Source organism: Carcharodon carcharias, chromosome 3, assembly GCF_017639515.1.
Source record: "Carcharodon carcharias isolate sCarCar2 chromosome 3, sCarCar2.pri, whole genome shotgun sequence".
NCBI classification, from domain to species: domain Eukaryota; kingdom Metazoa; phylum Chordata; class Chondrichthyes; order Lamniformes; family Lamnidae; genus Carcharodon; species Carcharodon carcharias.
The window spans coordinates 108,062,235-108,077,364 of NC_054469.1; the positions used below are offsets into that span (position 1 = coordinate 108,062,235).

Genomic DNA, 15,130 nt, shown 5'->3' on the forward strand with positions numbered 1-15,130 from the left:
GCACACCACACAAACACAATGAAATGCAATCACTGACATTCTTCCTTCTCTCTTGGGGGACAAGGTGGGTTGCAAGAGAAGAGACCAGAGCAGAACTGGCAGGGATGTTGATGCCTGTATCTCCTGAGCCCTATGGAGGAGATGGTTCTCCAGATCCTGGGGCTGGCTGCAGGCAACGTTGTTGAGAATATTGAAGGCGATATGTTTCTCTCTTATTCTCATTCTCAATCCCCAGATCACCCCCATTCTGCTATCTGGCATGATGAAGAAGCTGCTGTTAGTGTGACCATGGACCTCCCCACCCTCCTTCCCTCACCACAACCTTCCCCTTTCTGATTCTCTGCTTTCAGACACATAAGAACTGTCACCTACCCAGTCACAGCAGCACCAGAGAGAGAGCAGCAGAACAGTGCTAATGAAGAAGCTTCATCACTTGATCTCAGCCATCAGCTGAGAAACTGGCATTACACACAACTTAGAGGCTATTATTGAATTGGGATCAGCACATGCTGAGCCACCGGGCATAAACAAGCTGCAGTCTGACCGGGGGAATAGATAGTTCATGAGCCAGTTTACCAGAGGGCAAAACCGCAGACAAGTTCCGCTGCAGGGAACTCAGATGGGGACCTTAGTGTGGGCAGTGAACAGGAGAAACCTGATGAGAATGCACAACACGATGCTGGGCACCATGCCTGGCTTGCCAGACAGCCTCCCGTCCCTGTCGAGGAGCAGGGAGGAGTTCGGCTCCAACTTGGCAGAGGGTATCACGCAGAAGTTACCCTTTCTGCACTCTCTGCTCCATCTCCCTGTAGCGTTGCAAACCTCAGAGGCACTACCACTGCATCCCCCATACCTGCTGCATCTTTGTGTGCACAGGTCAGCAAATCACTTGCCCTTGTTGTGAGGAAGCAGTCCTGCCAAATCCAGCAAATTACCACAAAACCTCCAAAAACACTCCATACCATTTCCAGATACTTTGCAATAGCAGAAGTTTGTGTAAGTGAAGTAATGTTACCTGCAAGTTAATTGCCTGGTCCTTCAAATAACCCAAGTTGTGGGTTCCTCCTACAGATGTATAATGTTCTGTGGTGACTGACAAGCGATGACATTGAATTGACGGATGTGGTGCACATTTTGAAATCATACATCAAATCTGTCAGCGAGCCTGATTAACATCACATCTGGTCAGTTGGGAAGTTCCCATCACACGCCTGGCACGGTCACACAAACACTCTTTCCAAAAGCGGTACGATGTGGGCCCCACCGGAAATTATGGCGGGCACTGCGCACCCTACACAGAGAGCCTCTGACTTCTTTAGTGTAGGCTCCAGTTGTGCTAAAGATCCAAATTTTCCACCAGTTTTCTTTTAGATTCAAACTGACTATTCATTAGAAATGGTTGCTAACTATAAGTTTCCCTTCATCCCACAGATGTTTGATTTTCATGTTTTCAAACCATTTCGCTGCATCATAAAAAGATTACTATTTGCCTAGAAAATCACTGTGATGCATGCATGCTCCATGCCTGCAAATTTGGGCTATTTTTTTTCAATCATTCAGACTTTTCCATATATGTCAATCATTGTCTGCTTGTTTTCAGAGGAACAAGAACCTCCTCTAGATGATTATGGAATATATGAATTTGTTGCCGTGCCAGAGGCAGCAGAGTTTCAACAGGTGGGTATATTGGTCTGCTGAGCAAGACTGGTTTTACAAGCTTAATATTTGTTTAACACTTAACAGAACCTGCTACATGTATTTTTATTTAATCAGCTAGCTTTCAGTTTGCTGAATAATCCAAGTGTAAATGTACAGATTGTGCAACTGGAAAAGGTTATTATCATTTGCATTTGGAATTCTCACAGCTCATCCCATTCAAGAAGCACCTTGTAGAAATAGTACATTAGGAACCAAAGCAGTTAAGGTATTTGGCACAAAGGTTAGATATGGTATTGAGAGGCAATTGTAAGTAGAATATGTAATTTGTTAACATTTTTTTGGGAAATATTTTTCTGGAAGGTAAACATGGTTTGACATCATAGACTTCAGAGTTCATTTCTGTGAATGCTTGCAAATTTTTGAAGCTGGATGAAGACTTGAGTTCATATATCATCTTTGACGACTTCTGGCTGTAAAGTGCTTGGGACATCCTATGATGTATATTTGAAGTGTAGTTACTATTGTAATGTAAGAAACACTCCAATTTGCATGCAGAAAGGTCCCACAAACAGCAATTTGACAATGACCAGATAATCTCGTTGAGTGATGTTGATTGAAGGATAAGTATTGGTCAGGACACCAGGAGAACTCATCTGTTCATCTTTGAAACAGTGCGATGGGAACTTTTACGGGGAGAGTTTTCTCCCTGTCGGGCGGGCCGATCGGGAGCAGGTGCAGGTGGGAGTGGAGCCGATCGCTGCCATTTTACGTGGGTGGGTCAATTAAGGTACGCCCAGTGTGACACACGGCTGGTAGTGCTCAGTGCTACCTGTGCGGGCGGGGTAAGAGGGAGGTTTGGAGCCTGCGCTCATTTGCGCATGCATGCAAAAGAATGCAGAAATCTCCCTGAGTCAGCTCCGTGTCTCAGGGAGATTAAGTTCATATTGAAATACTTAAATAAAGAAAGGTAAAAATTATTTAGACATGTCCCCTCATATGACAATGTCGTATGACCTGGGGGCATGTTTATGAAATGTGAATAAATTATTTTTTTTTAATAAAATCTTCAGGAAACCTTATCCCACCCGTGGATGAGGTTTCCTGAAAAACGTGAAGGCTGCTGGCGCTCTTCGCCTTCCCGCCAACCTTAAGGTTGGACGGGCAGTGTCGCTAATCACATTCATTGTTTTTCTTATTGGCCTTAACAGGCCTTTGACGGTTCGGCTGGTGCACAGCCGCCTCTGGCGTGCGCCCGCCAAATGAAAGATCTGAATGACGGGCAGTGATGCTGGGACATACGCCCAATATCATCGCACATCATTTTACGCATCAGCATGTGGGGCCTGCCCCCACATGCCAACGTGAAACTTCTGGCCTATGTATACCTGAATGGGTGGATGAGATCTCTGTTTAACATCTTATCTGAAGGGCAGCACCTCCAACAGTGTAGTACTTCCTCAACACTGACCTGGAATGTCAGCCTAGATTTTGTGCTGAAGTTTCCGAAATTTTACTTGATGTTCTTCGCCACTGCCTTCATCATCATCATCTTCAGTTTCTAGAAGCAATGACATTTTATTCAGCTTGATGTTATGTAAGATGCAGCAAGTTGCTGTAATTTTGCAGTCTTTCAGAACTCTGCCAGATCGATCCAGGCATCTAAAACAATGCTTATGAATTCCTCAAGTCTGCTCTGGCACATTTCTTCAAACCCCATGGACCTCATTATATCAATCCTTCTTTGTCTGCAGAAGCCTTACCAGAGCCATAAGCCATGACTATGACAATTTGAGATCACCTTGCTCAGTGATCCTGATCCATAATTTTGAGTTATCAGGGCTAGTAGGGTGAGTGACAGCACCCTGGCGTTATCCTGGCCTTCATTTTTTAAAAAAAATATTCTTTCAAGGGATGTGGGCTTCGCTAGCTAGGCCAGCATTTATCGTCCATTCAATATTGTTCTTGAGAAGATGGTGGTGAGTTGCCTTCTTGAACCACTGCAGTCCATGTGGTGTAGGTACACCCATAGTGCTATTAGGGAGTAAGTTCCAGGACTTTGACCCGGCAATAGTGAAGGAACAACAGTATGGTTCCAATTCAGGATGTTGAGTGACTTGGAGGAGAAATTGAAGGTGGTGGTGTTACCAAGCATCTGCTGCCCTTGTCCTACAGGGTGGGACATCTGCAGAAAGCTACACATCAATTGAATAATTTTCTTGTCTGCAAAAGTTAAGACTTTCATTTGGGGTTTTAAGCACTGCATCGATTCAGTCAATTGCTCCTTGCAACTGTGGGCAACCTGCCAGCCAAGAGAATTTTATATCTATCTCTCAGGCTAGCCATTGTTAACAAAATGCATTCCTGTGTGTGCCTGAAGAAATCATCAATGTCCTTCATTATACACTGGTGAGCACCTTCTTGTCTAATGTGACAAAGGTCACCAGATTTTGCCTGGAAGGATCCAGTTACAAAGAATTTCAAGGCAGTGCGAACTATGACTGGTACAGACATTGCTGTCCTCCTGGTTATGATTGGCTGTAAATCTTCATACAACAGTTCACATCATTTTCTTGGCCTTCAGAAGGAAGTACAACTGTGTACGGCAGTGGTGTGTCAGAGAAATCTACCTGGCTCTGTAAGCTTAGTTGAGTGGATATCTACATGCAGAAAGCAAATATCTTTTTAATTACCTCGCAAGTAGTCTTCCCGTATTATCATTGTTGAAGGTTTCCCATTGGAAAATCCATATCCATGGTTAAATCTGTTCTCTCTGCAAAGCTGACTAAATATGACTGGAACCCCTAGAACACCAAACATCTAAAATCAGCATGCAGGTGAACTAACAGCAACCTTCAGCGCCCGCAAACAAAAAAGTCTCCTCAATTTGACATAAAAAGAGAAAAAAACCTGGAAATACTCAGGTCTGACACCATCACGGAGAAACAGAGATAATCGGCTGAATTCTTGGGCCTTGCTGATGTTGGGAATGGAGATGGTTGGGGCCACAAAGCTATGATGTTGGCCAGCGTATTAGCTTATCCAATTTGTTGCTGATATCAGCCATTTCAGCTGACGTTGGTTTGACACTGGTAAGGTTGCTAGGTTCCGGGAAGCGAGTAAGCAGTTAGACAATTAAAGGTAGGTAATGGAGGCCGACTGGGATTTTCCAGTCAGCTTTCAGTTTCCCACAATGTTGGAGAGCAGATCAACTGTCTGGAGGCGGGCACCTACTGTCGGGCTAGGGTGCCCGCGCTCCAGGTAGGCCCGCAGGGCCTTCCTGCCTGCTTCGTTCAGGGTAGAGCCAAAGGCTGCCATGTAGAAGGGCTAGCCCCCACCACCAGCAACCCCCCACCTGATCCCAAATGCTAACAGTGATGACCAGGCTGCTTTTTATAATTTTTTTTTACTATAATTTTGGAAAAGTGGCCTAGATGGCTCATTTTCTTGAAGCATCCTCCCAATGACTTGTGTTGTAGCTGGCTGCCCTAAAGCTGCAAGGACTTTGATTGGCCCTCCAGCTTTGAGGACTGGCCCACTACCCTTAATTGTACAGGGAACCTGTAGCCATGCCAATTAAGTCCTCATTTTAATCAGTTTCCCTCTGGAAACAGGTTCAGGAATTGAAAACAGTCCCAACTCCTTAACCTCTCCATAGTGAAAATTCAGCTCAATGTTTCAAGCTGATGACCTTTCGTCAGAACTGGAAAATGTTGGAGATGTGCCAATTTTTAAGCAAATACAGAGGTAGATAAAGGGTAGAGGGGAGCAAAGTACAAGATGGAAGATCTGTAATAGGGTGACAACTATGTCAGGCAAATCACTGTGCTACTCATGCACAATTTATGTGAGTGGCAATTTTAATTTGAGCCTAATTTGGAGAGGAAGCTAGAGATGTTGTTGGCCAGGTCCATATTTAAACATGGCAGAGCATGTTGTAGGCAGTGTTAATTCTGGGCCAGATTAGTGGTGGTGAGTTTATTTGATCTATATATGAGCAGCTTTAGCCATCAATACTCGACTCATTCTTAACAAATCTAGTTTATTAATAGGCATGACTACTATACTAAAAGATTGTAAAAGTATCTAATTGAATAATTTGGCTGTACTGTTCACCAGATCGTGATTTAAGAATCATAAATTCACCTAGCATTTTATACATGCTTTGATGCAATAATAAAATGATGAAGCAGAGCAGGGAGTGAAACAACTGCAATAGCTTTGATAGAACTTATTGCCTTTTCCCCACAGGCCAATTAACCCTGCCTCATGGAGACGTAGTCGGAGGTGGGGTGGCCTGGAAAGTAAGTGGAAATCAGGTTGACTCCCTGTCTGGGGTCTTTGCCAGGGTTGGCTGGGAACCAGATCTGCCTGATCCACAGAAATGGGGGTCCCACTCAAGCAAGTAAGGGGCCATTTTGGGATGTCACTGTACTTTCCTGCTGTTGGAGCATCACCCTGCTGAATGTAGCAGGCTGGTTGGCCATCGGAGGTGGAGCCTCCATGTCCAATGATGATGCCATGATAATGAAAGGCCGCAACTGCATCCATCACTACTCCTGCTGAGTGGTTTCCCTTCCATCTCAATAGCCCTACTGTTCTCAGGTCTCTTTATTTGATGATTTAAATGCGTGCAACTGAATGTGCCTCCATGTTGAGGTGCCCTTGTCTCACCCGTCTGCTTCACTAGTGCCCACATCTTTTGATGGGGCTGCTGGCCTGACATCACTGCTGGCTCTCTGATTGGATCCCCAGCCTTGGACACCCATCCACGGTCCTTAATAGGGTGACGAGCACGGAGGCAGCCAATTAAGTGGCCACCTTCCAGAAGGTTACTGCAGGATATGGGACCTCCATACAGGCTTGAAGTCAGGGTGCTGTTGCCCGCTGGAAAATTGAAGCCAAGTTCTCCAGGGCCAGAATTTTCTCATCGGCGTGTGGGGCCGGGTATCACCATGCACCATCACGATATCTAGGTGGGCAGGCGCGCTATGATCTCCGATGCGTGCCAGCCATTAATTAACGAGCCACTTAAGGCCCTTGAGGCAGCAAATGTTGGGGATTTTTTGGGGCCCATGTAACCTTCAGGTCATTGCACGGGCACAATGGGCAGGGGGGTAGGCTACCTTTGTATAAGCCTCATCCACGGGCGGGATAAGAGGGGTGAGTGGGGTTGTGAGTGTTATTTGTCAGACATTTAATGCTTAAGGTTACTGATACTTGCCTGTGGAATAGGAATACTTCAAAACTCCTCACAGCTGCTTGGGCAGGAGTAATAGCCTTCAGGTCAGGACCCTGAGTAAACCTTGGGACCTTGCTGGTTTCAGGAAGCCTTCCCTTAGCCTGGGAATGGGAGCTGAACTCTCTGCTGGAGGTACCTCCTCTGAGGAAGGGAGGGCTAGAAGGGAGAGGAGGTCAGGAGTGCACATTCAGCCTCCAGGGGAGTCACCTTTGGGAGGACAGGCACAGGCATAAGGGGCGCAGGGCCAATAGGAAGTCCAAGGCAAAAGGCACCGCAGAAGACACCACTATCCTGCTGCCAGGGTACACAGGCGGCAAAGCAGCTACCTCAATATGTCTGAGGTGCAGTGCCAAAGGAGGTTCCGTCTCTCAAGGGTAGGAACATTAACTAAGGGCCTTGTCAATAAAGCTCAATGTCAAACAACTCACTCATAACATCATGGGTTCTGTCCACTGCAGAAGTAAGGAATCATCTTGAGCCAAGCTCACATATCAAAATTTCATGATTTAACAAAATGAAGTACAAAAAAAAATAATTACAAAGGTGTTACACATCACACAAAGTGGTCATGAACTAATACTGAGGCAATATAAAACCACCAGTGAGAAACCCGTGGTGTGCCTAAAGTGCCTTAACTTTACGTTTGTGGATGCTACGTCTAGAAGCTCCCCCCTCACTGGCACTGGCATTGGCATCTGAGACAGTCTGCTCACTGTGCTGTCCTGTTGGCCTCGATGACCTTGGCAGGTGTCCTCTGGCCCATGAAGCCTTTGATGGCCTCACCTGGGAAGGAGTGGTCAGTTCCATGGTTGGCATCTCCCCAGTTGCCGCAGCCTCATTGGATCCTACGGTCACTGGCAGAGGGGCGGAGGAGCTGCTGCCCTCATCCGGAGCACCCTGAGAGGAGCCCGCAGAGATGACAGGCCGCTCCTGTGCCGAAATGAAGTCGCTTCAGATCTCCATGATCATCCGAGCTGGGACACTTGGTGCCCAAACCATCTCCCACGCGCACTGGCCAGCTGAGGTCAATGTCGCTGTGAGGGCTTGCAGGTCCCAGCGCATCCCCAGGAAGCACTGATTGTTCTCCTGGAGGAGCCTCTCCACGAGAGTCGCCACATTCTCCATGGAGGAAGCATGGCACTCGGCCATAAGGCTTATTGCATCAGTGATGCTCCGTGTGGACTCCTCCAGCATACCAATCCATCTCCTACCCTTGATGCTCCACGTGCTTGTGCCTCCTTGCTTTGCAAGGTTAGACCATATGGTGCCAAATGTGATGGATGCAGGATTTGGACAAGGGGGGCTTGTTTGTGTGAGTGTGCAGCAGCTGCGGGGTAACAAAGAACTGGAATCCTGCAATGTCCCACTCTGGCTGGGTGTAGGGACGTGATGGGAATCCAGGGTGGACTGATCAATGCTCCTCTTTCCTTTTCAGGAGAAGATTGCACACAATAACGCTGAGCGGAAGTGGACTGGCGGAGCCCAGGCCCAGTTGGCCATCGTGACACCATGCCATGCAGAGACTGATGTATCTCCACCAGATCTTCATGCGTATCCTGCTAAAATTGCAGCCTCACGGACGACTCCAGAGGCACATCATCAGCCACCGACTGAGCATGTGCCTGGTCCCCTGCACTCCTCCGACTGCCGGCGCCATGGGCACTGTCTGCCTCCGCCCACACCTCAAGGGTGTGAAGCGCCCTCATCGCTGTACCCTGGGACAGTGACCGATGATCTAATTCCCACCGAGATGCTAGTATCTGCGCTGGTGCCTGCCTGGCAGAGATGGTGTGACTCTGGTGAGTCGAAATGTTCAGGACTCTCGGGTATGAGAGGTGGCCCCTCAGCCTCCTCCTCCCAGCCCTGCTCCGGTGATGTTGAAAGGAAGAACAAGGACATTTGATTAATTAAAGTGGAGTCAATGTCAATGTGCATGCCTGTTCCCCGGATCAGTATGCGCTCATCCTTCCATAATCAATGGTCAACCCATGTTGCAAGCTTCTATCAGTGAGCATTCTTCAGTGCCATGGCTGCTGGGACACACATAGTGACCTCAGTGCTTGGCAATCTTAACTCCTCGTGGCACCCCAGCCTCACCACCACCAGTGGACCAGGGCGCATGGCACCTCTCCAGATCCATTTGCCTCCTGCTTGCATCTGATCGCAATGGCCAACTGGGCATGGCCTCCGTCAGTCCGCATCCACTTGGCGGCATTGATTAGCCCACCCTGTAACTGGAATCCTATCGAATCCCTGCCACCCCAACCAAAGTGGGACATTTGCAAGGCTCCAATGATTCACCCCACAGCTGCCGCACACACACATCAAGAAGCCAGGGCTGACCCCATCACATTTAGCACCACACAGTCTAACCTTGCAAAGCAAGGAGGCACAAGCACGTAGAACGCCAAGTGCAGCAGATGGATTAGTGCCCCGCCACCTGAAAGCTCCCGTCCCAGCATGTCTTGACACATTTTGTAGTTCCAGCACTGTGCCTAGGTACAGATCCTTGAAGTTGCCTCCAAAACTGTACTCTGGGTGTCAGTGTCACACATGCTGTGGGTGCAGAACCCATCTCAGGGTGACCTAGGCATGGGCAATATCTGCTGGCCCACCCAGCGGAGGATACATGACATGAAAGATTCAATGTTGTAACTGCACTCAGAATTGGCGAAGGGGGGTGGTGGATGCTTGGGGGGAAAGCCTACCTGCTGTGTTAGGTGACCCATGCCAACATGGCACTCACCCTTCCCAAGCATAAGAGGTCATTGAATCGCTTGTGACACTGGACCCATGTGCATCACACCATGTCTTGGGAGCTGACTGTGTCCACCATCTCTTCCCAGGCATGCTTGGTAAGATGGGGCGGCCTCCGCCTCCCGTCTCTCGGAACGAGGACCTCCCACTGTGCTGCCATCGCCTCCAGGAAGGCAGCTAGGCACGCATCAAAAAACCGGGGGTTACACTGCCCCACTGCTCTTCCCTCTGGCCTGGCCTGCTCTCCAACAGCCCTCTGAGGAGCCCTTCTACTGGCCATGAAGGCTGCCAGCACTTGAACAGGCCACCGGGTCACCATTGGACCCAACGGTCATTGCACTCCCACCGCTGCCCACCCACTTCCGCTTTCCTCAGGAACCGCGCTTCACACTGGGCGGGCCTTAGTTGGCTCTCCTGTGTCAAAGTAGCGGTGGTGAGCCATTCGCAAGCGGCAATCAGCTCTGCGTCTGCCCGTGCCTGATCCCAACCAGCCTGCCCAATGGGGAGAAAATTCCCCCCCAAGTGCGTGACCTGTGAAATGATGACTTGTTTTTCCAAAGTGGTTAGGATGGGCAATGCAGACTCCTGGAGAAACTGGAGTATTATCAACTGTACAGAATACTTCTTTATTTACTAAGGTAAGGGTTAAATGATTATGTTGCATGAACTTAGCAATATACAAAATAATGATCAATTCGATGTTTCCATATTCTGGGACTTCATTTCCTTTGCTCCCCATCCAATGTTCGTCCGATGGTTGTTTCTGTCTTGTATTCATCTGGAGGCACAGCTGCACTCAGATAAATCTCGGACTTGGGTTCATTTACATGGCTCAGTCTTCATCCCAGCATGAAACACCCCAAGGAATTTCAGGGTGCCCAAGTCAGCTGGGGTGCTGGGAGTTTAGATGATGCTGCAGATGTCTGCTCACTTTGGGGGCTTCTGGCTGCTGTCAAAAACTATAACCAGATGTTCTTTGGCTCTCTTTTTCCCTCTTGCTGAACCTGAAGAATAAGACAAAACGTACTCAGCCTAAGGTGTATTAGAAGGCTGCTGGCAAACCCTTTTTACATTCTCCATCTGAAGGGGCTGCCTGTAACCTTTAAAGCTCACTTTCCTTGAACAAATCTCTGTGAGGAAGAAATTCAAGAGAATAATACAGTGGATTTTTAATGTTACTACTATATCAACAACAGTTAATTTAAATGCCCAGGTGAGAGTTCCTTCTTGTAATGGAGATGCCCCGAAGATAAGTATTCACTGCAAAGGGGACAGAGACCTGGAGCAAAATTTTCCATTTGAGATTGGGATCCAGATGTTTGGAACAAATGTGGGTCCCGACCCCACACCATGCTGGGAATAGTCATCTGACAATGATTTTTGTAGGAATGGCCAATTAATGACCAGAAGGTTCAGTCGCCTTCCAATTTAGGATGGCGTGTGGGCTTTTGAGGTTGGAAGGCCGATATGAAGCCAACAGTGACACATGGACAGCCCCACCACCAAAGACGAAGCAGCAGTTCCTAAATAGAAAGGGAGTCAGCTCCTGAAGATGGGATATCCTCTGAAGACCAGGTAATAAAATTTGAATTAAAAAAGATCACAGCTGTGATTGTGAAGGGTCAGCTCTCCTCTGGAGGGGCAGTGGATGCAGCTGTGGCCCGGCAGCTGAGACGGGTGCGGGGGAGATTCTCTAGTGGGCTGAAGCATATCCTCCCACTACCACCGCCCCCTCTGCCGCTGGCAAGCAGCCTTGTTTCAATGGCAGTGCTTTGGTCACAGTGTGAAGTCCACCTGCCAACTGGAAAATTCTAGCCAGCACAGGAAAATTGATCTGCGCCAGACCAGTCTTCTCAAAAATGGCTCAGGTGGCATGGGGAGAACAAACCAGCACACTGACTGGCAGCAGGAAATTCTAGATGCATCCACCTCCAGTCCTGCCTCCATCTAGCCTCAAATATTCTGCCTCTGGTCTGCTATAATGGGTTTTCTGCTTTGTTTTACACCAGACAAGGGTATAATGCAAAAAAAAAATTCCATTATGTATCACTATGCTAGACAATATTCCTTGAGCACAAGAAGGTGTGGGGATTACCTATTGCTTAAAATCTGGCAATGCCACTTTATAGGAGCTGGAGGAGTGTCAGGTTGGGTTGAATTGATTCACTCTCTGGTTTTCTGTGTCTCCGTCCACACTCATTCACATTTTGCCAATATACTGGTGCACTAACACACTGCACCACCTTAGTAACTTGCTTGTTAAGTTGTCTATTTCATTTTTGTCCATGTTTTAACATTGATAACCAGCTGAAATCCTACATATTTCTATTCATGATGAAAAAGAAACTATAGGGATGAATGTTGACTTTGGAATTAGCACAAAATACAATTACTTTGAAGTTAAATTTCTATACTCTTCAACATCCTGTTTTACAATAAGTATCTACCTATGTATAAAATATATTTGTATTAATTATGTGACAGTTGCAGAGACTTCCTGTCAAACTTTTTTATTTAAAATTTACTATGTTCATGCTTATAATGAAAGCTGTGGCTGAAATTTTATGCCCCCACCCCCGGGAGTGGCAAAAAGGCGGGGGAGAGGGGCATAACATCAGGTGGGATAGCAGGGGAGGCACCATGCCCATGTGCCACGGTTGGTGTTTTACTATGGGTGGAGTAGGTGACAGGTGGTCTGCCCACTCTTGAGTCAACTGAAGGCGTTAAGTAGACAATGGCTACTTAAGAGCTCCTTCCTGCCAACACTGGTATTTTACCAGTGGTGGATGGTGTCCACACCCTGGTAAACCCTAGTGGCCTGGCTGTGGGCCACACTACTGCTGGAGGAAGTGTTCTTTTGAGTTTGGCCATAAAATTTATAATAGAGATATAGTGGAGGGAGCTTTAATCTGCTCTTGTGTTGGGAACATTTATTGTTGGGTCATCAAAGTAACAAAGGGTTCCTTTCAACACTGTTAAAATCCCTCATCTCTACTGATTTAAAAACAATGAAATAGATTTTCCTCTCCCTCCTTGCTAATGTTTTATTTTAATGTTTTAAATTATTTCAATAACGTAGTTATTTAGTTTGGCAGAGACCAGCAGTAAGTTAGATTGGTGGCTGACACAGTCATCAAAATGCTGCTGCTGCTATGGTTTGACAGGCCCTGAACGATGCTTAATCAATGACACTTGGGCCTGGATTTTCACAAGTCGGGTTGACTCTGAAACGCTTTCGAAATGGTGGGAAGATCCCAATTCCCGGTTTCCTGACCCCATTCCCAGGCTGTTTGATATTCGAGAGTGCCTTTAAAGGGTGCAGGCTGGTTCATGCCAAAATCCCGCATCTTGCATTTTTGACCTGGTTGATTTCATTGCAGAGATAGGTATCGCCTACTCCTCCGTGATTTTTTTGAAGTCAGGCCAGGTGTTTAAAGAGTCGTGGTTCACAGCTTCTTAGAGGAGCTGTGAACCCTAGTCTGCATGAAGGTACCTTTTAAAGGGAAGTTCAAAAGATCCCCTCATGCCCCCTATGACAAGCTCTGCTCCTCCACTCAACCACTATGGGCCATCATGCTCCCTCTGCCGAGCTATGGCACTTACATCCCTATTGACCCACTGTACCGTTTGTAGAACCAATGAGCCCTATAGTGTGATGTGGCATGTACAAAAAAACTTTGAAAAAATGTAATTCATTGAGAGGTCTCCCCTATTGAAAAAAAAGTCTGAAGTACAAACTAATAAAAGTGTCAATTCTCCAGGGCCTTTGAAGTTTCAAAAAACAAAAATGACAAACCCTTGAAACCACTTGTGTAAACAAACATTATGAAATTGACGCAGAGACCTGAGAGCCTAAACTGTCAATCGAATAATATTTCTTCTGGGGAGCAAGCATTCTCATATTTAATAGCTGTCTGGGCTCTCAGCCAAGCATACATATGAACTCTGGCTGAGAGCCCAGACAGCTATTATAACATGAGAACATCTGCTCACCAGAGGAAACATTATTTGATTGACACCTCATAGTGTCTGACCTTTGGTGTCAATTTTACAATGTTTGTTTACACAAGTGGTTTCAAGGGTTTGTGGTTATTGGTTTTTGGAACTTCAAAGGGTCTGGATGATTGACAGCTTTATTAGCTTGTACTTCAGGCATTTTTCTCAATAGGACGAAGTCTTCAATGAATGCCTTTTTTGAAGGGTTTTTTTAACACATGCCACTTTATATTATAGGGTTCATTGGTTCTACAAAGTGTACAGTGGGTCAATGGGGATGGAAGTACCATAGCTTGGCATAGGGGGCATGAGGAGCCACGAATGGTGTATGGGAGTATTTGAAGGATGAAGGGGGTGTGAAGGGTGAGGGATTGAATTTGTGTTACTTCAACCTTATCCCAGATCTTCCCTTTTGTTGTTCTTCCGCCTACCTGCTTCCAACAGCATAAAGCTCATTACATTTCTACCTTCCTTCAGTTCTGAAGAAGAATCATATTGGACTCAAAATGTTAACTCTGTTTCTATCTCCACAGATGCTACCAGACTTGCTGAGCATTTCCAGCACTTCCTGTTTTTACAACACAAAAGTTGTCTTTTTACATTATGCTAAAATGCTGCAATCATTCTAAATGAAGTGTGGCTTGATATGCTTTTCATTAGTGAATGGAAATTAATTTTAAGCCAACTTAAAATATATATTTTCCTTACTTAATATATTCCAGGTTCGGCCAGATAAATTAAGTACAGTGTATGATATTATTCGAGTACCAGATGTTCGCACTACAGTTTATGATGTAATTTGCCATTCACCAAAGACATCCTGATGCCTGATCACAACAGGTAGAAATGGCTTTCATTTTGAATTTGCTAATTAGTTTTTTCCAGTTCCTTTTTTATAAAAAATATTCAGCAGAGATTAGATGACATACTCTGTTAGAATGTTGAGATGAAAGCCTTTTATTTCTGATGCCTGGAGAAATACTATTACAGTAAAGATGTTTTACTACAGCTGAAGTTAAGTCACTATTTAAATAGTGCAGTGCAGCTTTAGCCTGTGAGGGAGATTTTCAACTTACATACAAATCTGTTGTAAAGTGGGTAGGGAATCTGATATGGGCAAGAGACATGAATCCATATTCAGTTTGTGCCTCATTTCCATTGGATGGGTTAGCTGGCAGCACGACACATGCTGGTTAGTGGCAGCTTGCTTATTTGAAGGGGGCAAGAGTTCAGGTCAGAGCTCTTTGAGGTTAGTCTTCTTACCATCTCAAGTGCACTCAGTGGATGACCAGTACCCTTCCAGCTCAAATGTTATAGCCACTGGGATAGCAGCTTTAGTTTTGGAATTAGTTTGATAGCATTATAAAAACAACATTTGGTACTGAACCCTAATTGTGTAGTTTTTTTGGACTGATATTCAGACATCCTGCTTCATGATGTGGTAGAAATAACTATACTGTTGATTAAACTGAAAGCATT

At 46.1% G+C, this 15,130-nt stretch overlaps 1 protein-coding gene across 1 annotated transcript in view; it reads left to right on the plus strand.

Moving 5' to 3' along the window:
• hepacam2 (HEPACAM family member 2) overlaps positions 1 to 14,489 on the plus strand; it is a 168,094-nt gene extending 153,605 nt beyond the window's left edge. Inside the window, exons 7-8 of the mRNA XM_041185017.1 lie at positions 1,601 to 1,677; positions 14,374 to 14,489. Coding sequence (XP_041040951.1) covers positions 1,601 to 1,677; positions 14,374 to 14,475 — 179 coding nt within the window. The 3' untranslated portion in view covers positions 14,476 to 14,489. The remainder of the gene's footprint in view (positions 1 to 1,600; positions 1,678 to 14,373) is intronic.
• The last annotated feature ends 641 nt before the right edge of the window (positions 14,490 to 15,130 follow it).